Source organism: Haliotis rufescens, unplaced genomic scaffold (genome assembly GCF_023055435.1).
Source record: "Haliotis rufescens isolate VD_foot unplaced genomic scaffold, xgHalRufe1.0.p SCAF_4, whole genome shotgun sequence".
Classification (NCBI taxonomy): Eukaryota; Metazoa; Mollusca; class Gastropoda; order Lepetellida; family Haliotidae; genus Haliotis; species Haliotis rufescens.
Window position 1 is genome coordinate 38,322,659 of NW_025964112.1, and position 25,079 is coordinate 38,347,737.

Genomic DNA, 25,079 nt, shown 5'->3' on the forward strand with positions numbered 1-25,079 from the left:
TGTTTATGGTGGTAGCCACTGAGATACCGGGATGCTCCAGTTTAACACATAACTTGATTTAGTGGTCAGGCTCGCTGACTTGGTTGATGCATATCATCTTATACCAATTGAGAGGATCGATGCTCATGATGTCAATCGCTGAATTGTCTGGCCCATACTTGATAAAAGAAAAAAAAGTTGATTATTTACAGACCGCCATCATATAGCTGGAATATTGCTGAGTGCTGCGTTAAACAACAAACATAACAAACAAAAGGCTCAGAGCCTGACCAGTCCTTGTTTTAACAACAAGTACCATCTTTATGTTTTTTTGATATGATGCGGCCTGGGGATCAAACCACCTTCATTTGATTCACCGGGCAGACCACGAGTCCACATCATGAGTCCCAAAAGGGGGTGGTCGGGTAGCCAAGTGGTTAAAGCGTTCGCTCGTCACGCCGAAGACCCAGGTTCGATTCCCGACATGGGTACAATGTGTGAAACCCATTTCTGGTGTACCCCGCCGTGATATTGCTGGAATATTGCTGGAATATTGCTAAAAGCGTCGTAAAATCATACTCGCGCCGAGTCCACATGGGCGGTCCTGTAATGAGTGGGTATATTACTGATGAGACCTGTGAGTGTGTCCACCTCACTGGTCCTTTCACCATGCTGCTACAAGTTGATGGTTCAAGGGGTCTGTACTGTGAACAGTGTTTGAAACAATTTTAAAACCCAACAAGACAATCAGGCAGGTGACCCATATGTGTTGCCTGCCCATCTTCAAAGTGACCTGCCCACATTCAGACATTATAAATATTGAAAAAAATAAGAGACAAATGGCATCTTGATTCAGTTGAAATAATGCAAACAATTACTTCAGAGTCTACAAGGAGTAATGATAAGACCGAATACGAAGGGCAGGTGGAGGATAATTTCATGCAGCCCAACAGAAAAGTTACCAGCCTTGGACAGGCAGTTATTTTGGACACTTGGTGTGAATATGTTGAAATTTGGAGTATTTGCATTGGTCTTGACCTTGTGCATGAACCTACTGACTGATCACACACTGTTCGGTGCCTGTCCTATGCTTTGAAGCTGTCTATCATTGTGGTTACTTCTGTGTGTGATGCCTCCTCAAGAGACATGATTTGAAATCAGGGCTTGATTTGTCATGATGACAGTGCCTTAGAGCATCACACCCCAAACTGTCCAGGGATGCAGTACACTGTAATAGTTAAACAACAGCTATTGTTGGTCAGTCAGTGAATGAATAGCAAGTTTCCCAGCTTTCAGCGATATTCCTGCAATAACGCTGCAGAGGACATCCAGAATGGGCTTCACATATTGTACCAATGTGGGAATCAAACCTGATTTTTGCTTCAGGGCAAGTAGACATTTAAAAGAAATAACTCACAATGGGCAACTTATAGTCTGTCACAATTTTATGATTGAGTGAGTGAGTTGGGTTTAACGCCGCTTTTAACATTATTCCAGTTATATCACTGCGTGTCAGCTTAATGTGGGAGGAAAGCCTGAAGTGATGCAGGTCTCAGACGTTTACCACTTCGATGAAACCCACGAGCACGGGTATGGTGCTGACAAACCTAGAAACGTAATCGAGGTGAACCGGGATTCAAACCCACAATCATAGGTTTCTGGCGTGTCCAGGGGACACAACTCTGCACAGCGAATCGCCTTAGACGATTGGGCCACCCGTGCCCCCCACAATTTTATGAAAAAAATCAAGTAACTGTGAATCTGCCCATAGTTTTTGAGATGTGTCACTCATGATAAATTATGTCCTTGATATTCTGTTGATTGCCTCTGTTCAGTGATGTGATGTGAGAGGGCTGCACTATTTGCTGGGCTATGCTTCATTTGACTGGCTTTCTTTTGTGGTAAAAGCTTGCATGCATCACATGGTCTGGATAATTTGGGATTATTAATGGGTGTTTATTGACTGTTTGTTCTGTATGAGTCTGCAAGAATATCTCTACTGTAATACTATTGTATAACCAGGATAAGTATTAACACTTGCCCGCTAGACCAGGGCTAGAACAAATTCCTGCTTACTCATAATCTCCAAATTTCCTCATTGTTTTAACATTACAACGGCATATTATTTTTACCTGGACTAGTAAAGCTTTTGAGTTTAGTTTTAAACGTGATAACGATATTACTGTGAACCACTTGTTAATTATTTACATATTATTGAGTTTATTGAGAAAGAAGGCATCACATTGATGTTTGAAGCTAGATTGTAGTTTGAGCAAGACAATCTCATTCGCATATTTATCAGTTTTCATATTGGTTTATCACAATTGATAACACTAACCAATAACCATTATATGATAATCATGTCTATCACATTCAAACTGTATGCATGGTGTGTGTAAATGAATACTGCAGTACAAAATAATTGATAATGTATGTGTGAAATGTATCAGCCTTAGAAATGCACCTTTAGTATATACTACTCAAAAGAAGTTAAGGACCACCTGATTCATTCATACTACTGTACTTAATCTGTAATGCCATGGCAGATAAGCTATATTAATATGAAAGAATTGCGTGGTTCTTAACCTTTTTGAGTGGTGTAGGTATTGTTTCCAAGCTGTAGGACCTGTTGATACTTGTGACCCTGTTCAAACTCTGTTCTATTGAGACGAACCTCATAGGCCGATTAAGGATGATTGTGTTGTTGATAAAAGTGGAAGATGTAATTAATCTGTGGATACAGGGTGAGCTTGTTGATAAAATATTTGTAGCCATCTCTGTCTGTATGGTCAGACTGTTTGCAGGAGGTACGCCTCTTCTGAGACAAGCAGCCTTTGTTCCAGTTCTACAACCTGTCTGTTTACTGAAACAATTACCGTGTCTGTGAGAAGCAGGAACTATGAAAAACAAGCTTGTTATTAATGAAACATGTTTTTTGCCTGGAATGTTTGATTAGTGAACTGTGAAAAAACCCATCTTGGCTGGTTATTGCCAGTGCATCCCAGGTGTTCTGCTGACGTTGTGGCTGGAACCTATGTAGGAATGATGGCAGTGTCTGTTTGTCCATATTTCCTTCGTCATCATGTATTTTGTGAAGCATGAGGATTATGGCGACATGGATGATTTTGTGTGTAGAGAGCAGTGACCATGACAATTTCAAGCGTTAAATCATGTTGGCTTCCTACAAAATATTTTTTGCTCTGTTCAAAATTTGAAATGTTGCCAGTGGAGTACAAAGTGGAAATAGTTTTGAAGATGCGGTGTGCTCTTTGATGCCTGGATTAGCAGAGTGATGTTGAAATGGAAAGTTGCAGTTTAAACAATTGGTGGAAATAGTGTGAAGTAATTCGTTCAACAGTTCTCTGGAATATCAGGTGTCGGTGGCAAGGTACTTCGAATGAAATGTGCTAAATGTTTGTACTTAATCTCAACTCTTGTTCAAATGGATTCCAAGATATTTGTGTGAGTTGTCTCAGATTTGTCTGAAACAGTTGCAAATTCCTGATGTGTTGTCTGGCTTCATGATTGATGACTTAATGTAAATGATGTGTTTATTACCCATGAGTCACCTGGCAAGTGGTGGATGATTTCATGTCACCCCTAGTAGTAAATGCACAATCATGTTGTGGTCGATATCGCTGTCAGATTTGGGTTGGGAAGAAAGGTTGATATTTTTATGTGGGTCAGGATGACTTGGCAACATCATCAGCTTGTTCAGCATCTCTGTAGAGGCCATCTACACTCTTTGGCAGAAACAGTTCCGATGTGACATTAAATTTTCCTCACAGTAACGGATTACTGTTGAGTCGGTATAAAATCTACATTTCATTCGGGCTGTGGGAAATTGTCACAGAGACAGTATTAGATACCTGATATTCGTCCAATGAAAGTGTATCCTTGGGAGAATAGTGTACCAGTTTCTCAAGGTTTGACTGTTTAGTCTCCGATTTTAACCACTAGTTCGAAGCTGGTGTCTATTAAAATGTCTTACGGTCTAGAAAGATAAGCTGATACTAGTCCGTAAACTAAGAATACTATCTTCTGAAAATAATGCCAAAATACAAGTTCGGCCAAGAGGACACAATGTTTGGTGTGTTGATTGCTGTGTGGTTTTAATGGCTTCATGTCGCTATTTTCCTGAATGCCCATTTAGACAGTTGTCTCCCCTGTTGACACATTTTGTGATATAGTGTTTCAAATGAACTGCTTGAGGATAAAGATAACAGCAAAGAGGCTGAACGAGGAATTCTGGGATGTCACATGTTATCAGTAACTGATACAATCAGCTGAATGTCATAGCTTGGAGTTGTCTCCCTGTACCTGGTTACCTGCCTGTTGATATTCTTAATGGTAGAGCTATTTGTTATGAATGACCAAGTTCGGAGCTCATCCTGATTTATGAGAGCCATGTTGCTTATTTCAAAATGTTTCATTTCCAGATAAACTGACAAATGTTGGATTAAATAATTCCCCCTGTGTGACCGTGAATCGAACCTGACGTAACATACAGAACAGCTGTTTGTACATTGGATAAACTGTTCTCTTGGCTTATTTGGAATGTAGAACTTGTACTCTGGACACAATTACAATCTTGCTGTGTAGTATTCTGGTGTCCTGTAGAGTCACGAGGATAGTTGTACACCTGTTGTTAAGACTCACTCTTGCTATGCCTGAGTGTTGTGTGGACTCCCCGCATGACAATTTCCAAATGGAACGAAGTGACCTTTCACCATTTAGAAGGACTGGATCTTTGAGAGTACCGAGAAGTGAAGGTACTCTGCAGACATTGGCGCGATGTGACTCGTTGCGGTTACCGAGGAATGGCGGCTCACCACTGACCCGGAGTAATTCTCTACGGGTCATGGGAAGAAGACAAAGATCCTTCACACAACCAGAGGCACCGCTCTCAGATAAAATCCTTGAACATCTCATGGTACACACTATTCCATTGTATTCTACTTGCTGTCTCCATCATACCATGTTCCATATTTGAATACCATAAAAATGAACTCCCCCTGATTTGCTAAAAGATGGTCAAATTTTAAGCAATGTGTATTCACTCTTCCACGTGAAAAACCAAACAAGTTATTTTATTATTTATTTATACAATTACTTTGCTGCGTTTTTGGTGGGTTCTGGGTTCCTTGAAGTTTGCCAGTGTTGTATTTGAATCTTGCAACCACTAAATCTGTAAGTTTTGAGATCAAACTTATGATCATGACCCCTTGACTTTCCTGTTTGATTATGAACTCTGTTACTGTGTAAAGGAAACTAGTAATGAGATGGACCTGGTGATGGTAGCCAATTTCGCATCTTATAAGAAGAATAAGATGAAATGTTAAAAGACAATTGCACTGGACAGTTTATTCAATATCATGCACATGATCGTATGCAACAGAAAGGTCAATATAGGAATTCTGACTTACCATTTCAGTACATACATCTACAGATGCATCTACACATACATCTACACATGCATCTACCAAAGCAAACAGTTACACTTTCCACAGCTAGTGTTGAGTTGTCTGTTTTGATTGTGATGTGTCAGTGTGTGTATACTATATGCTTCCATGTTGCAGATATCGGTGAATGGCCTGGAGGTGCTGTGTCTCATGGTGGATCGCATGGGCGAGGAGTTCAAACCACATGTCACCTCAGGTAAGCGCTGATGTTTTCCGCAATGTGTGCAGGTGATCATATAAAGAAGTACCTGAAGTGGATACTTGCTTAAATTATCAGTGTGGACAGAGATACAGAATACAATAGGATCCTGGGTTCCTATGCCGGAACATGCTGTAGGATGTGTGGACCAGGACCCCAGTACCACATGCTCCATGTGTGGGGTAGGGTGCAGGGTAGGTCCCTAGCATCCCATGCTTGTCTTGAAGGGTGGGGTAGGGTGCAGGGTAGGTCCCTAGCATCCCATGCTTGTCTCCCTGTGGGGTAGGGTGCAGGGTAGGTCCCTAGCATCCCATGCTTGTCTCCCTGTGGGGGTTCATGTGCAGAATAGTTCCCTAGTATCCTATGCTTGTGTCCCTGTAGGGGTTCATGTGCAGAGTAGGTCCCTAGCATCTCATGCTTGTCTCCCTGTGGGGGTTCATGTGCAGAGTAGGTCCCTAGTATCCCATCCTCCTCTCCCTGTGGGGTTCATGTGCAGAGTAGGTCCCTATTATCCCATGCTTGTCTCCCTGTGGGGGTTCATGTGCAGAGTAGGTCCCTAGTATCCAATCCTCGTCTATCTGTGGGGGTTCATGTGCAGAGTAGGTCCCTAGTATCCAATGCTTGTCTCCCTGTGGGGGTTCATGTGCAGGGTAGGTCCCTAGTATCCCATCCTCGTCTCCCTGTGGGGGTTCATGTGCAGAGTAGGTCCCTAGTATCCCATCCTCCTCTCCCTGTGGGGTTCATGTGCAGAGTAGGTCCCTATAATCCCATGCTTGTCTCCCTGTGGGGGTTCATGTGCAGAGTAGGTCCCTAGTATCCAATCCTCGTCTATCTGTGGGGGTTCATGTGCAGGGTAGGTCCCTAGTATCCCATGCTTGTCTGACTGTGGGGGTTCATGTGCAGGGTAGGTCCCTAGCATCCCATGCTTGTGTCCCTGTGGGGGTTCATGTGCAGAGTAGGTCCCTAGTATCCTATGCTTGTCTCCCTGTAGGGGTTCATGTGCAGAGTAGGTCCCTAGCATCCCATGCTTGTCTCCCTGTAGAGGTTCATGTGCAGAGTAGGTCCCTAGCATCCCATGCTTGTGTCCCTGTGGGGGTTCATGTGCAGAGTAGGTCCCTAGTATCCTATGCTTTCTCCCTGTGGGGGTTCATGTGCAGAGAGGGTCCCTAGTATCCTATGCTTGTCTCCCTGTGGGGGTTCATGTGCAGAGTAGGTCCCTTGTATCCAATCCTCGTCTCCCTGTAGGGGTTCATGTGCAGAGTAGGTCCCTAGCATCCCATGCTTGTGTCCCTGTGGGGGTTCATGTGCAGAGTAGGTCCCTAGCATCCCATGCTTGTGTCCCTGTGGGGGTTCATGTGCAGAGTAGGTCCCTAGTATCCTATGCTTGTCTCCCTGTAGGGGTTCATGTGCAGAGTAGGTCCCTAGCATCCCATGCTTGTCTCCCTGTAGAGGTTCATGTGCAGAGTAGGTCCCTAGCATCCCATGCTTGTGTCCCTGTGGGGGTTCATGTGCAGAGTAGGTCCCTAGTTTCCTATGCTTGTCTCCCTGTAGGGGTTCATGTGCAGAGTAGGTCCCTAGTATCCTATGCTTGTCTCCCTGTGGGGGTTCATGTGCAGAGTAGGTCCCTAGTATCCTATGCTTGTCTCCCTGTGGGGGTTCATGTGCAGAGTAGGTCCCTTGTATCCCATGCTTGTCTGACTGTGGGGGTTCATGTGCAGAGTAGGTCCCTAGTATCCTATGCTTGTCTCCCTGTGGGGGTTCATGTGCAGAGTAGGTCCCTAGTATCCTATGCTTGTCTCCCTGTGGGGGTTCATGTGCAGAGTAGGTCCCTAGTATCCTATGCTTGTCTCCCTGTCGGGGTTCATGTGCAGAGTAGGTTCCTAGTATCCCATCCTCGTCTCCCTGTGGGGGTTCATGTGCAGAGTAGGTCCCTAGTATCCTATGCTTGTCTCCCTGTGGGGGTTCATGTGCAGAGTAGGTCCCTTGTATCCCATGCTTGTCTGACTGTGGGGGTTCATGTGCAGAGTAGGTCCCTAGTATCCTATGCTTGTCTCCCTGTGGGGGTTCATGTGCAGAGTAGGTCCCTAGTATCCTATGCTTGTCTCCCTGTGGGGGTTCATGTGCAGAGTAGGTCCCTAGTATCCTATGCTTGTCTCCCTGTGGGGGTTCATGTGCAGAGTAGGTCCCTAGTATCCAATGCTTGTCTCCCTGTAGGGGTTCATGTGCAGAGTAGGTCCCTAGTATCCTATGCTTGTCTCCCTGTGGGGGTTCATGTGCAGAGTAGGTCCCTAGTATCCAATGCTTGTCTCCCTGTAGGGGTTCATGTGCAGAGTAGGTCCCTAGTATCCTATGCTTGTGTCTCTTGTGAATATCATTCAGGTCAGTCCCTGAGAAGAGGCAGGGAAAGAAAGATCAGTGAAGCGGCACCAATGAAAGAATTTAACAACTGATGTATATTTATATAATGGACATTCCTGTATGTTAGTCCTATGTGATACTGCCATGGTTGTTTTGTGTTATCAATTTATGATGTGGCTAACGGGATGAATGTATACTGTGGCGATCGTATAATTTATAAAGTAAAAATGTATTCTATATTACAACAGGGCACAGGCACCAACATTTAGCAGCAATAGAAACTAACATTTGTTCTCTACTAGTCCTTATGATGAGGAAAACAGATTGCCAAACCATTAAAAATCGCAAATTTCTACTAGTCCTTATTGTACCTTAATATGGTATTTGCCAGAGAATGGAAAGTCTGTTAGGTTGTCTTCACCTTCCAATAGCTTGTGGGGCGGTCGGGCAGCCTAGTGGTTAAAGCGTTCACTCGTCACACCGAAGACCCGGGTTCGATTCCTGACATGGGTACAATGTGTGAAGCCCATTTCTGGTGTCCCCCGCCGTGATATTGCTGGAATATTGCTAAAAGCGGCGTAAAACCATACTCACTCACCCCAATAGCTTGTGATTGTGAGAAGGGAGATAACCCTTGCTGTTAGCTTTTGTTGCAGTGATTTATTCTATTCTACATACACATACCATTTCAAGTAGCTTATCTCATTAAAAATGGCAAATCTTTTACCTGCCATAAAAAAATTATAATATTGATAACAAGGCATCTGGGGTCCTTGATGCTTGTTGCTAAGAGCATGTGAATCTAGTGACTCCCTGAATATTTGTAACATTGGTATTTGGGTTATCAGCTTGAGAATTTCTTTTTTTCAAAGACTAGTCCAGCGGGCCTGTGTTAACCTTATTCACTGGTCTTCAGCGTTTGTAGCTAGTCCTGTTTGAACAAGACAAACAATGTTTACTGTGCTTACATTTTCAGTCAGTTTTGCAAAATTGAAGCATTGGTAACTGGTTCAGAATCGTAGCCCTCAAATGCTACTAGTCAATGAGGACTACCATTATTGGATTTTTACATGTCCTCAACACAATTTAGTAGTCTTGGGCTTTCGGACTAGCATGAATTTCGAAGACTGAGTTATGACAAGGACCCCTTAACTATCCTGCTTCACTTTGAACACTGATAATAGAGATGAAGTGTGGTTATTTCATATGGCCTCTTATATTGTTGCAGTGTTACCGGCAGTTATCGACCGGCTTGGGGATTCCAAGGATCAGGTATGTGTTACTGCAATGTATTTTTTTTATATTGTTTGGCCAAATATCTGATTGCCTACCAGTATCACTGCATCTTGTATCTTGTCACATCCAGATGCGTGCCCACATGTAAAGTAAAATGATATTATTGTAAATCACACTGCATACATAATAAACATTACGTTTATCTTGCAGTATAATACTTTTTGAAGAAAAGTACCTGCAAATAAACAGTTTGATTCGCTTTGTGACTGACAAATTTATGTTCTGGCAATGCTTGTTTGTCCCCACGCATGGGGATTCCGGGTTCGAATAGGCTTGGTTGACTTGGTGTATTGCATGCCATTGTACCCCGATTATGGGTCGATGCTCATAATACCAAGACCTGGATTATCCGGTCCCGACTCGATTATTTATGGGCCTCCGTCATATTGCTGGAATCCTGCAGCATTACCAAACAAAAAATTTGTTTGAGCCTACCCTAATATTTGCTCCTTGTTCAGACTTAATGCATGATTTTGTTGTTGTCCCAGGTCCGAGAAAAAGCTCAGGACCTGCTGCTGAAGCTGATGATGCCAGCATCTTCCCCACAGGTAGGTGAAATACTTTTATGCCAGGGAGCATCTTCCCGACAGATAGTTTACAATACCATATACCATGGAGTACCGTCTCAACAGGAGGGTTATAACATCATTATACCTGGGAGAATCTTCCCCACAGGAAAGTTATTATACCAGGAAGCTAGCTGTACTCTGTTATGTACTGATGCCATGTGCAATACAGCTGCCCTGTTACGTACTGGTGCTATGTGTAATACAGCTGCACTGTTATGTACTGGTGCTTTGTGTAATACAGCTGCACAGTTATGTACTAGTGCTATGTGTAATGCAGATGCACTGTTATGTACTGGTGCTATGTGTAATACAGCTGCACTGTTATGTACTAGTGCTATGTGGGTAATACAGCTGCACTGTTATGTACTAGTGCTATGTGTAATGCAGATGCACGGTTATGTACTGGTGCTATGTGTAATGCAGCTGTACTCTGTTATGTACTGATGCCATGTGCAATACAGCTGCACTGTTATGTACTGGTGCCATGTGTAATACGGCTGCATTGTTATGTACTGGTGCTATGTGTAATACAGCTGCCCTGTTATGTACTAGTGCTATTTGTAATGCAGATGCACTGTTATGTACTGTGATGTACTGGTGTTATGTGTAATACAGCTGCACTGTTATGTGCTGGTGCTATGTGTAATGCAGCTGCACTGTTATATACTAGTGCCATGTGCAATACAGCTGCACTGTTATGTACTGCAGCCATGTGTAATACAGCTGCACTGTTATGTACTGGTGCTATGTGTAATACAGCTGCACTGTTATGTACTGGTGCTATGTGTGTGTAATGCAGCTGCACTGTTATGTACTGGTGCTATGTCTAATACAGCTGCACTGTTATATACTGGTGCTATGTGTTATGCAGCTGCAATGTTATGTACTGGTGCTATGTGTAATACAGCTGCACTGTTATGCATCAGTGCTATTAGTAAAACAGCTGCACTGTTATATATACTTGTGCTATGTGGGTAATACAGCTGCACTGTTAAGTACTGGTGCTATGGTGAATGCAGCTGCACTGTTATGTACTGGTGCTATGTGTAATGCAGCTGCACTGTTATATACTGGTGCCATGTGCAATACAGCTGCACTGTTATGTACTGGTGCCATGTGCAATACAGCTGCACTTATGTACTGGTGCCATGTGTAATACAGCTGCACTGTTATGAACTGGTGCTATGTGGGTAATACAGCTGCACTGATATGTACTAGTGCTATGTGTAATACAGCTGCACTGTTATGTACTGGTGCCATGTGTAATACAGCTGCACTGTTATGAACTGGTGCTATGTGGGTAATACAGCTGCACTGATATGTACTGGTGCTATGTGTAATACAGCTGCACTGTTATGTACTAGTGCTATATGTAATTCAACTGCACTGTTATGCATTAATGCTATTAGTAATACAGCTGCACTGTTATATACTAGTGCTATTAGTAAAACAGCTGCACTGTTATATATACTTGTGCTATGTGGGTAATACAGCTGCACTGTTAAGTACTGGTGCTATGGTGAATGCAGCTGCACTGTTATGTACTGGTGCTATGTGTAATGCAGCTGCACTGTTATATACTGGTGCCATGTGCAATACAGCTGCACTGTTATGTACTGGTGCCATGTGCAATACAGCTGCACTTATGTACTGGTGCCATGTGTAATACAGCTGCACTGTTATGAACTGGTGCTATGTGGGTAATACAGCTGCACTGATATGTACTAGTGCTATGTGTAATACAGCTGCACTGTTATGTACTGGTGCCATGTGTAATACAGCTGCACTGTTATGAACTGGTGCTATGTGGGTAATACAGCTGCACTGATATGTACTGGTGCTATGTGTAATACAGCTGCACTGTTATGTACTAGTGCTATATGTAATTCAACTGCACTGTTATGCATTAATGCTATTAGTAATACAGCTGCACTGTTATATACTAGTGCTATGTGTAATACAGCTGCACCCTGAGTATGTCTAGTGCTATGTCAGCAGAATTTTAAGCATTTAAACCTTGGGTAGTTTTTTCAGTGAATATTATGGTCAATGGTAATACTTGTAATGTATTTAGTAATATTTGCTCATTCATTACCTTGTTTTCAGTATGTCTTTGAACGACTAACGGGTGCATTCTCACACAAGCTGTGGCATGTTCGAGAGGGTGTTCTTGTGTGTCTACAAAACACAATTAACAGGTGCGTCAAAACATATACTATATTTCCACATCATAAGTTACATGTCAGAGACCCTTATGAAGATCCGGATTATAATTGGCCTTCAACAACCCATGTTTGTCAAAAGAGGCGACTTACGGGATCGGGTGGTCAGGCTCGCTAACTTTGTTGATGCATGTCATTGTATCCCAATTCAGGGTTCTCAAGGAATTTTCTGACCTGGACCATTTATCTGAACATTTTAGATATTCCAGAGGTACACCTTTACTTGCCCATACAGCACAATGCTAAAATGCCCCACTGACTTTGAAAATGTGGTCCTTTTTTCAAATTTAGGGGCTAAAAGCACAAGGCCCCACCCTAGAATTATCCCTGCCAATTGCGTAGATCGATGCTCATGATGTCAATCAGTGGATTGCCTCATTTATTTAAAGCCTGCCATCATGTATCATAATATTGCTGTGTGCAGTGTTAAACAACAAACAAACATGAGAGATCTCTTAGGTTCCACATAAACAAATGTTGTTTAAGACCCTTTAGAGATTCTAGTAAATAAATGGCAATAATTGCTCCCAACTTTGCTGTTCCATGGAAATCCACATTTTCAGATTGCCACAATGATGATGGAAACATTGCAAGAGGAAGCCCTGTGTTTGAATGTTGATATATGTGTGTTTCTTGTTCAGATATGGTGCCCGCTGTTTACAATTGTCCAAGTTAGTTCCTGCCATATGCAAGCTTCTGGAAGATCAGAGTGGACCAGTAAGTAGAAACACCATTACTCTCATGTGCACTGAAAACATAGCATAAACAAATGTTTATAATAAAGTAATTGGATATTGATGGTTATTGTGGAATCTTCTCTGCCAGGGAGAACTGTGACAGATGCTGGGATATATCTAGACTTGCTCAGAGGCCGACATTCGGTCCCAAATCTGCACAAATGTCAGTTAAAATTACAAAAATGGATTTAAAGTTTGCACATATCTGTTAATAACTAAAAGCTAATTTTATAGAGCCCATCTTGGACTCAGCTACAATTATATTGCAGGTATAGACAGCATAAGGCCATATTCTCTTATGTAGAGTAAAAACTGGTCTTACAATTACCTCAGAGTTTTTAGGTGGTTATATTTGTATTGGCAGCACACATCTTAATCCCATCCCTGTTTGCCGGAGGTGTAATACTTGTCTGTCCAGTATCATTACCTACATCTAATTACCAACACTTGTGTGTTCTAGTTTTTGTTTCATAATGTCAGTTGACAGTCCTACCCACAAACACATAGATAATCTTAAAATAGCTCCCAAGCTGTGATTGTCAACACATTACCTAAGCCTGTGAACTTTACTCAGCGTTTTGCGAGGGGTAATGAGTGTGGTTTTGAGGATTTGTAGTTTGCTGATGAATGTCAAATCAATGTTTAGCATTTTTGGCCCCTGATTTGCAGGTCCGAGAGGCAGCCGTGAACGCCCTGACAGAAATCTACCGGCATGTCGGAGAGAGGGTTCGCAGTGACCTACAGAAGAAAGGCGTCTCTGCCCAGAGGTTTGTTGTCGGATGCTGACATTCTTTGTTATGTAACGCTGCTTCTCTGAGGAACAGTCAGTGCAAAGCTCAACCCAAACAAATAAACCAAGATGTTATTTACAAATATTGTAGACACAGAAAACTTAGAAAAAAGGACATCATGAGGAGTGGACGAAGGGTATGCTGATTCGGAATACACTAGACCTTTACATGTGATGAATAGCAAATATGTTCTGATTACATGGTCATCTTTATTGGTCTCGTCGAAAGGTTGATGAAGTTGAAAAGACTTAGTTTGATCTGGAAGGGGGTTGATGAGAGTATGTTTGGATGCACTATTTACATTGATTTCAATTCATGGAAGAATGCTTCGAAATAAAAATGATATGAACATGTTCATTTGACATTTGAAGTTAAAACATGTTGGAAAAAACCAGTGACTTTCTTCTTTTAAAGTAGTAACTTATCGGAAACACTTCTTTGACTTTGTGTAGTATGTTTTGAAATTCATTTTTTGTGGAGATATGGGGGTTTTAAAAGTGAAAAGAAAATATTTATACTCTGATTTTTCAGTTTCCTTGAATTTTGAGAAGACCCCCTGAATTGTTTTTCATGGTCAAGTTCGTTGGTCATTGTTCACATGTGCAAGCTGATGTTATTTCACTCAACATGTTACTTAAACACTTTTAGAAAAGGTAATTAGGAATATATAGTAAGCCACAAAAGAAATTCATTACAAATTGTGCCAAATACATAGCATGTTGTTCCAGTCTGTTTGTCTGATAAGGAACTTATATGGTTGGTAAGTCTCTCGCTGTGTCTTGGTTGATGCTCACACGGTGTGAGACATAGGTCATATCAACAACTGGCAGTGATTCAAATTAATCTGAAACGTTTACTAGCCTGAAAAGTTTCAATTTAAAAAAGATACCTCCTAAAAATCCTTTTACCCTAGTAGCACTCTGGATACCCTTAACATTAGACAAGATGACGCAGGCTGGTGCACATGTGTCACTTTGCCTGCTTTCCCTTGTCTGGATTTGATTAATTCCGGGGTAGAATAGGTCTTCAGCAACCCACGCTTGCTGTAAAAGGTGACTATGCTTGTCGTAAAAGGAGACTAACGCGATCGGGTGGTCAGGCTCACTGACTTGGTTGATACATGTCATCGATCCCAATTGCGTGGACTGATGCTCATGATATCAATCACTGGATTGTCTGGTCCAGACTCGATTATTTACAGACCGCTGTCATATAGCTGTAATATTGCTGAGTGCGGCGTTAAACAACAAACCAACCAACTAGATTTGATTATTTACATTACCCGGGGATTTGGATGTGGAAGAGCTGACAATGGTGTTATGTAACAATCACTCACATCACTTGGATCATCATGTTTGCCAGTGACTCCTTACCTCCGTACACGACTTTACTTTTCATCCCTCTATTCTTACTTCAGACAATAAGAGTGATAGATTAATACAAGTACAAATTGTGCTGTTTCTAGATTTCCTTGTAAGCACCAGGAAACTAGAGCCTTGTCTTTGATACTGAGGATATATGGGGAGAGAGGCTCGTGTGTTTTAAGTCGTTGGTCAACATGATTGGCAGGGCGACACGTGTGTTTACTGCAGATGTTGGCCGTGAGCTCTCCTTGCTGTGTCAACACACGGACCGTCTTGAGCCATAGTGTCACTTTAGACTCTGCCTCATCATATGACCTTGTTCATCATTACCATAGGTGTAAGAGGTCAACTGCACCTGCAATTCAGATTTCTTTCGTCAGGTAAACAGTTTTGGGGGACCAAATTTTTGAGAAATTGATTCTTTATGTAAATCCTATTGCTTGTTGTAAGAACTGACTGGTTCATCTGGCCCAGACTTGATTATTTACAGGTCGCCATGATAAAGCTGATGTATTGCACATTAGTGTAAAGGGGCGGTCATGTAGCCTAGTGGTTAAAGCGTTCGCTCGCCATGCCGAACGCCCGGGTTCGATTCCGCACATGGGTACAATGTGTGAAGCCCATTTCTGGTGTCCCCGGCCGTGATATTGCTGGAATATTGCTAAAAGTGGCGTAAAACAATTAGGGCTGCAATGATACAGGAAGGTCACGATACGATACACATCTCGATATTCTGGTCACGATACGATACGTATCTCCAAACGCAATGATAAAAAAACAAGACTTAAAGCATGTCAAGATTGAACCTTTCATGATTTTGGAACAGTCAAAATTATTTTATAATAACAAGACTACTGAAGTGGTTAGGCTTCAAAGTGGAACTTTCCCTAACTTTCCTTCAAAACAATTCAAAGTTCAAACACTAGAAAATAATTAATGTACTTCACCAGTGATACAACTTAAAGAATTTTGATGCAATGGTCGAAGAAATTGTATCTGAAATTATTGTTTTATCAGGAATAATATATTCCAATATCGTGTTACAGCTTTTACTATATATATTCTTAAAATTATAAGTAACACAAGCGTAAAACAACATTCATTCACTCTTGTAAGCTTATTCTCTTATTTTTTAACCATGGGTTGAGATTTAGATTCATCTTGCTCAGTTGTTACCAATTGTCATTTTATTTTATTGAATCAGTTCTACATGGTGTGTATTTGGTCTTCCAGGTTAAAACACATCTTCCAGAAGTTTGATGAACAGAAACTGTCAGGGAACATGGTAGCTACAGCTGATATGATGGGTAAGTGACCGTTTGTGTGAAATACTTGCCTTCATCACCACAGGACTCTCACAACACAATACATCTACCGGGGATCACTGTAGGAATACAGGTCCCAAAAACATGCTTGCCCTAAGAGGGGCGGTGGGGTTGCCTAGTGGTTTAAGCGTTCGCTTTCGTGATGTTGCTGAAATATTGCTTAAAGCGGCGTAAAACCATACTAACTCACTTGCTGCGAGAGACGACCTAATGGATTGGGTGGTCATGCTTATAGACTTTGGTGATAGCATGTCATTGTATCCCAATTGCGTGGATCCATGCTCATGATGTCAATCACTGGATTGTCTGGTCCAGACTAGAATATTTACAAACCAACGTCATATAGCTGGAATATTGCTGAAAACAGCATCAAACAATAAACAAACAAGAACTATACATCTCAGTTACAACTATCAAGTGGAATATTGTTTTACAGGGTTGAATGCAGGCATTCCCAGCATTGACTTATCCATCATGTTTGTAATTGTATTCTTGAAGCCACATGGAGCCACATCAAATATTCTACATTTATGATTCTACATTATTCTTTGTGTTCGACTGGTTTCTATGTAGAGTTGTTCCCCTTTTCTGGCCTGTTTTCTTATGGTTTGAATTTCAGTTTTGTACTCTTTATGATCCGTGTTTTGTCGGTACCATGTATACCTTGAGGACTTAACCATTTAATTTTGGTAACAATGAGCAGAACTGCTGTTGAAAACAGCATGAAACTGCAAGACACCAACACGGTCCATTGCCATATCGCATGCCACCACTTACTTCAACCTGTTTCTGTTGTGATCAATTTTGGGGCTTATTTTACTTCGTAGGCTGAGTGGAATCACAGTAATGGGAGTAGCTTTGTGGTTAATTCATTCTCATAATTTCGAAGACGCTGGTTTGAATTCCTTCATTGATACAATATGTGACCCCCAATCATGGCTGCCCTTGCTGGACTATTGCTAAAAGTAACTTCTACCCACAGGAATAACCTATTTACTTCGTCATAGAAGTAGTCTGGGTTTCAGTATAACATGTTAAAAATAAGAGTTGTCCACTTCCCAGTTGGACCTTGAGGTATGGTTTTGGGGAACGGTAGCCCAGTCATCATAGGTGCCGCAATTTGCTGTGCAAAATTGTGTCCCTTGAGCATGCCAGAAACAAATAATCTTGGGCTCAAATCCCGGTTCGCCCGATTATGTTTCTAGGTTTGTCAGCACCATACCTGTGCTCGTGGGTTTCCCCAAAGTGGTCAACATCTGAGACCTGAATCACTAGGGCTTTTCCTCCCACATTAAGCAGACACGCCGTGATATAACTGCAATACTGTTAAAAGAGGCCTTAAACCCAACTCACTGACTGAGACATGATGGTTCCCTCTGCTAATGTGACAGCAGAGCATTACTTGCTCCATATTAAATTCCCTTGAGGAGGAAGAAGCTTTCATTAAATAGTCAGGCCCAGGATCATGTAATGGGAGGTAACTCTAATAGGCTTTTGGGATAACGTTGCTGCTTTTAGCAACACTTGACTGCTTGAAGAGCACATAAAATGTCATCATGTTCTTTGATGTGATTGCTAGGCTGGTATGTTGAGCCAGTAACATCAAGCCACTTTATCCCACTGTTGACAGGTGCCCCTTACCTGAGCTTTGTATCCAGGTGATGTCTCTCACCTGTGACAAGCCACTGATTGTTTCTATGTATTGACTACCAAGCTCTTGAACGGTGAACAGATACTTGTACTGAGAAACTTAGTAAATCAGACATTGCATAGTTCTCTTGGAATGTCCCTATACAATCAGGTGCAACATATTTTTAATGATTATTTATGTTTTCTTCAATTGTTGAATTGATGTTTGGTGCTTTATGCTATTCAGGTAAATGGAATCAGGTATAATTGTTTCAGGATTTATTGCTTGGTTTTTCCTAATATTATATAAGTATTCTTCTTTTGGGAAACTCACACAAGCACTTTTGGTAAAAGAGCTGATTCAAAAATATGGAAAAAAGCAGAGTAGGTTAAATACATTTTGCCAAAGTTGATCAGAGTGAGCGAGTGAGTGAGTGAGTGAGTGTGGTTTTAGGCTGCTTTTAGCAATATTCCAGCAATATCACGGCAGGGGACACCAGAAAGAAAGTAAGGATTAGTAAGTGAGTGAGTACGGTTTGTTGTGAGTGAGTGAGTGAGTGAGTGAGTGAGTGAGATCTTTCAAAGTTCAGCTCAGGATGTATTTTTTTTTGTGTTGATTGGTTTTCTGGCTCATGCAAGTACATGTTTGAATAACCTTGCCAGGTCCGTGCACATGCTGGTAGCACTATTGTTCCCCAGAGTGATGTTAATACTGAATAACTTTATCAAGACTAATTGAACATTAACCGAACACTTAGAATCTCTATAATCTCTTTTCCTTTCGGATGACCGGCCATGATATTGCTGGAATATTGCTAAAAGCGCCTTAAAACCATACCCTCTCACTTCAGATAAATGCTGAACTTTACTTTTGCCCATTTTGTTGTCTGGATGTAAATAATATCATTTTAAACTGTATGTTTAAAGAGACTGGAAATCTGAACTTTAACATTCAGTGTTCGAAATTAAAGAGAGCCTGTTGTCCTTCAAATTTGCTCCGCCAGTATTTGCATCTGGGGACCCCCTCAATTTGTATCTTAGAACATCAGTGTTAGGGCAAGGAGCCCCTGATACTCATGCTTAATGTCATGAACATGTGTATGTTCCTTGGTTTGTCAGCACCATACGTATGTGTGTGGATATTTCTTGATAAGCAAACTTCTATGACCTGTGTCACTTTGGACATTTCTCCCACATTTAGCTGACAAGCTGTGATAGAACTCAATCCTCTTCAAAGTGGTTTTAAGCCCAACTCACTCACTCCCACACAGCCCCTTGAGGAAATGGGTGTAGGGTGTCCCCACCCACACCATTGCTAGTTGTAAGGGATGACTAAATTGTTTTTTGGGGTTAGATTTGTTCCCTGGGAACCTATTCTGGTTGTTGGTTTGTTGTTTTACGCCGCACTCAGCAATATTACAGCTATATGACGGCAGTCTGTAAAATAATCGAGTATGAACCAGACAAAAGAGTGATTGATATCATGAGCATGGATCCACGCAATTGGGATCGATGACCTGCATCAACCAAGTCAGCGAGCCTGACCACCCAATCCTGTTAGTCGCCTTTTACAACAAGCATAGTCGCCTTTTATGGCAAGCATGGGTTGCTGAAGACCTATTTTACCCCGGATCTTCACGGGTCTATTCTGGTTGTAAGAGGTGACCTAATGGATCGAATGGTCAGGCTTTGTGACTTGGTTCACAGTGTCACCATACGATGATGGGGTGGATCATTGCTCATACCAAAAACTGGATTGTCGGTCCAGACTATTATTTACAGGCCACTTCATATAGCCGGAATATTGATGAGAGTGGCGTTGAGCAACAAACCCAACTCCCTCACACCAACAAAGAGTTACACATTGTCATTAGGAAGTGCTTGGTACAGATTAAGTGGTACAACCAGCGTGGTGAAGCTTGTGAAGTGTGATCATCAACTGAAGCTATGGGGACCATTATCATCTGCTGAATAGGAACTGCATTCTGGAGTATGTATGAACAACTGTTGTATGAAGTGAAACTTTCACAAAACTGGTTGTAATCCAGCCTGGGCGTGGCTTTTAGGTGAAATCCATTATCTCTTTATTCCTTGACGCGGTATGAGTTTTGTGGTGCTAATGATTACATTTGATGGTCCTCCTGTACAGTCACTGCCCATTGCAGCTAAGTGCACATGTCAAGAAGACATCTTACAGCATGTTCTTTTGAAAGTGCATTCCTGGAGTGTTTGGGTGATCTCTCTGCACATGTTTTTTGTTTGTTTGTTTGTTTGTTTAACACCGCACTGAGCAATATTCCAGCTATACGACGGTGGTCTGCAAGTAATTAAGTCTGGACCAGACAACCCAGTGATTGGTTATGAGCAATTGGGATGCAATGGCATTCATCAACCAAGTCAGTGAGCCTGACCACCTGATCCCATTAGTTGCCTCTTTCGACAAGCATAGTCACCTTTTACGGCAAGCATGGGTTGCTGAAGATCTATTCCTCCCCGGATCTTTACAGTTCCTCTGCATTGAAGCCAACACTACTCTGCACTTGTTCTAGTGTTGGCTTCAATTATTTCAAATATTGAATGTTGTTGTTGTTGTTTATTCCTGAAGTGTTATGGGTGATCTCTCTGCACTTGTAATAGTGTTGGCTCAATTATTTCAAATATTGAATGTTGTTGTTGTTGTTTATTCCTGAAGTGTTTGGGTGATCTCTCTGCACTTGTAATAGTGTTGGCTCAATTATTTCAAATATTGAATGTTGTTGTTGGTGAAGGTGGTGGTAATGATGATGGTCGTGATGAAGACAGTTGACATGAGAGTTGGAACTTTTTTCTTGCAATTTTATGTTTTAGTACAGGTGATATTCAGCTATGAAGTAGTTTGTTGTATATTAAATTACTTGCAAAAACATTCTCTTTTTGTGAAACATGTTACTTAATGCAAAAATAAAGAAAAATGTATGGATTCTTAATTCAGGCTATTTTTTCAGTATGACATCCTGGTGTGAAATATTTTCAGCTTGACATTATCAAGGTGTGGCTAATGGGCTGATAACATCGTTAGTGGTCTTAGCAGCTTGAGTGGTCAGCATAGTCTGCATGTCGACCACATGGCTGGTCGTCATGGGCGTGTCATCATAAGCAATTATCAGGTCACAAGGACTGCCCTCTTTGATAGCAAAAATCCAGGTCAAGTCTGGGACTGATGTGACTGCGATATAACATTTTGCTTCTGTTTGCTGTTGTCAGTTCTAAAATATAATTAATAAAGTCCATTAGCCTAATGTAAACACAGTGGACCAGCATTAAGCTGAGGGAAATGTTATTGGATATCTTAATGGAAGGAACTGTGGTTTGTCAGCTTGAGCTGTATCCTTGGTTAACAGACAGTTTGTTTTGGCTGTGAGGAAATCAGTGTCATAATGAATGATTTGTTTGTTTGTTGTTTAACGGCACACTCATCAAAATTCCAGCATTGTGAGGTGGTCTGTAAATAATCGAGTCGTGATAGACAATCCTGTGATTGACATAATGAGCATCGATCTATGCAATTGGGTACGATGACATGAATCAACCAAGTCAGTGATTTTGACCATGCGATCCTGTTAGTCGCCTTTTATAACAAACATGAGCTGCTGCTGATTAATTCTGACCTGATTCATCAGGGTGGCATCTTATGTAGTTTCTGAGTTTGGGCACTGTTTCGGTCAGTTTACTCTCACAAGGATACATCTCAAAATAATTGATGATGCCCTAATGTTTAATAACATAAGACATGAGTCATGATGAAAGTTGGGTAGCCAAGTGGTGAAGGCCTTCTCTTTTGTCACACTTAAGACCTGGGTTTGTTTCCCTCCCATGGATAAAATAGAAGAAGCCCATTTCTGGTGTTGATATTGCTGGAATATTGTTGAAAGGTACAATAAACCGTACTTACTCACTTACTCATCCTTACTTTGTTTCGGGTGTCCCCTGCTGTGATATTGTTGGAATATTGCTAAAAGCGACATATACCACACTCACTCACTCACTCACTCACTCACTCACTCACTCACTCACTCACTCACTCACTCACGCACGCACGCACGCACGCACGCACGCACGCACGCACGCACTCACTCACTCACTCACTCACTCACTCACTCACTCACTCACTCACTCACTCACTCACTCACTCACTCACTCACTCACTCACTCACTCACTCACTCACTCACTCACGAACGAACGAACGAACGAACGACAGATGATTCCTTTCTACATGTTGGCAAATTAAGAGAATTAGGAATTTGAGTGAATTTCTACAGTTAATTTGATCTCTGTGTACCAGCTAAAAGAAACCAGATTTGTCTGCTAATGAGCAAACCACCCTTGACCTTTAATGACTATATGGTAATTAGAAGGCACCAGCTGGTTGTAGAAACTCTCCAGAGGGACCATTAGTAGGTGACTTTCCCGGCTGGAGATCAGCCTGTGTTGATAAGGAATTCTCCGACTACTGGTACTAATTGTATACTTATGAAAACACATTTGGAAGCTACCCAGGGATAATCTGTTTGTTTTGTGTAGGGTCACCAGGCCCCTTGAAGCTGTCACGTTTGTTTGAAGAACCTAGTAGAATAAATACCATCTTTATTTGAGAAACGGAATAATGCCACTTCATACCGGAGATGTTATGAGCTGTTTGTGTAAGAAGGATTCTGTGTGTGCAATGACAGTTTTGTTGCCTGTTTGTGCTGTGTATAATGTCAGTTTTGAGGGGATTGTAAACGTTCTGTAAGAGGGGACATGAATGTTGTTGAAAAACCCATCCTGGTGAAAACATGATTAAAATTCCTTGTTGTTTTTTTACTAAAGTGTTTTCATATGCTTGTGACTGTGATAACTTCATATAGTCAGAGGGGGCACGGGTGGCCCAGTCGTCTAAGGTGCCACGATTTTCTGTGCAGAGTTAGGTTCCTTCGGCATGCCAGAAACCTATGATTGTTGGTTCAAATCCCGGTTCGCCCAGGTTAAACGTCAGCACCATACCAGTGCTCGTGGGTTTCAGCAAAGTGGCAAACGTCTGAGACCTGCACCACATCAGGCTTTCCTCCCACAAGCTGAAACGCCGTGATACAACTGGAATACTGTTAAAAGCGGCATTAAACCCAACTCACTCACTCACTCATATTGTCAGACTGAAAGTGAAAGTTAACGCTATCACACTTGAAGCTTTACAGAATAGTGGAATTCAACGAAGATCCAGATTATCAATGAAGGATAGTAATTTAATTGCAATGTTCTTACCATGACAATTTCATTGAATAGAAGCCAACAGTTCTAAGACATGTTGAGTTATGTAAGTTACGACATGGAATAGCGCATGACTTTCTATTGGTCAGTGCTGTGCTGATCTCATTCCACAGGAAGTGAACTCTACATGGCTCATTCCAATAGAAAAGACTGCTCTCCGAAAGATATGTGTGTGTGCTATATTGAAAGATAAGTCCATGGATGTGTAGTAATCCTTTCCTCATAATTAGACAAGTCTAGATAAATGGACAGTACAAGGTCACCAGTCTGTCATGGGGAAAACGTGTTCTTATTATTTATATAATCTAGAAAGTATGATTTAAACAAATAATTCCAGCCTTAGAGACTTGTGTAAGTCTAGAAGGCACCGTTCCCAGAGCTGTCTGGTTACCGTCTACAACTGAAGGTAGCTGTCTTATTTCTAAATGAGCAGTGTAGATTTCACTAGATGTGGAATTTGATCTGCTCGTCATTGACCAAGAAAATGTGTGCTTTGTGTGACAAATCTGAAATAGGGGATCCCTGTCATGCTCTGTGATGCAACACGACACCTGCAGAAGACTAGCATTACAGGGGAAGGATTTCCCACTCTGTTGGGCTGATTAACTATACACATACATGGAATGTTACTTCTTGGAAGACTTACTACTGAAAGAGATGCTCTCAGTGTGAACTTGAAGACTTGTAACCCATAACTCATGGTCATTAGCACGTATATCCAAATCAATCCATACTCTTGCACAGTACAATTTTAACATTTTTAACTATTTAACTATTTTCTATATTTGGATAAGCTATCGACACTTTACAGAAGGGCAGAGTCCAAATTTACTACCCAGGTACACCCCCCGATATATCCTACCCTACCCGGGTACCCACTGTAGGTCTCAAGACGTTTCTACAAAAGGTTAAATTTGGAATGGATTGACCATACCCCTGGCAAAATGTATTTAGATACACGTATAAAAAGATCTGGTCATGCACACACTGAAGTTGACTGAAGTGTTATCTTTATTCAAACATATAAACGTCAGAAGGTTTGCGTGCATTGTCAGAAAGAAATGCTAACATTGGTGACTTGTAGTGTAACCATAGAGTTATAGATAATTTTTGTCATTAAACTACATATCATGTGACTAACCACAGGTCCGGGTAGTCCTGTTGGTACCCAGGTCCTTCTCAGTACCCACCCGACCCTAATACCCGAGTTACCCGTCCCAACCCTACTTTGCAGAGTCCAGATAATTCATAGAAGACCTAACAAGACAGAATTTAGTATTTAATAATGCAGATGTGAGTTGCTCAAATTTTTCATAGGCATTTCCTGGAAGTGTGACGGATGGCAAAGTAGACACAATTTATGGTTGACAACTTCTTTTAATGAATTATTATAGCAATGTTTTGGTATTCTCTTGAAAATGGTGTAAAGATTTATATGTCACTATGATAGTACATTAAAAAAGGCTGTTGTCCATAAATTGTGTCTTCTTTGTTCCTCGATGATATTAAATTGAAGATAAATGCAAGTTGTTGATATTCGTGAGACTTATCTGAGTAAATGGCAGGTAATATGACTGATATATGTCATTACGTGTTTAACACAGGACATTGACCACACATTTTCAGAAATAAAGAAGTGAATCAGGATAGCATGGCACATAAGTCAGTGCTTGTAACCGAGTAGTCACAAATTAGATTGGTAGATAGCAATAGTGTGTGACAGTGCTATAACCTTCAGTCATGCATGTTCACCTTGGTCCTCCCACATGTTCCACATGGCCCCTGCCTGTTCAGGTGGACAGGCCCTCAACCTTGACTATCTCCCCTGTCACATGCCCTCCTACCAACCCTATCTATCCCC

At 41.5% G+C, this 25,079-nt stretch overlaps 1 protein-coding gene across 27 annotated transcripts in view; it reads left to right on the forward strand.

The window, feature by feature from the left end:
• The window catches only part of LOC124134678 (CLIP-associating protein 1-like), a 154,423-nt gene that overhangs the window by 42,433 nt on the left and 86,911 nt on the right, over positions 1–25,079 (forward strand). For 24 of the 27 annotated variants that reach the window (XM_046499631.2, XM_046499632.2, XM_046499630.2 and 21 more), the window contains exons 2-9: positions 4,419–4,912; positions 5,559–5,637; positions 9,227–9,270; positions 9,783–9,842; positions 11,970–12,061; positions 12,727–12,802; positions 13,492–13,589; positions 16,211–16,284. In XM_046499631.2, coding sequence (XP_046355587.2) covers positions 4,646–4,912; positions 5,559–5,637; positions 9,227–9,270; positions 9,783–9,842; positions 11,970–12,061; positions 12,727–12,802; positions 13,492–13,589; positions 16,211–16,284 — 790 coding nt within the window. In that variant the 5' untranslated portion in view covers positions 4,419–4,645. The remainder of the gene's footprint in view (positions 1–4,418; positions 4,913–5,558; positions 5,638–9,226; positions 9,271–9,782; positions 9,843–11,969; positions 12,062–12,726; positions 12,803–13,491; positions 13,590–16,210; positions 16,285–25,079) is intronic. The other 3 variants (XM_046499641.2, XM_048382546.1, XM_048382548.1) reach the window with 1 other exon arrangement.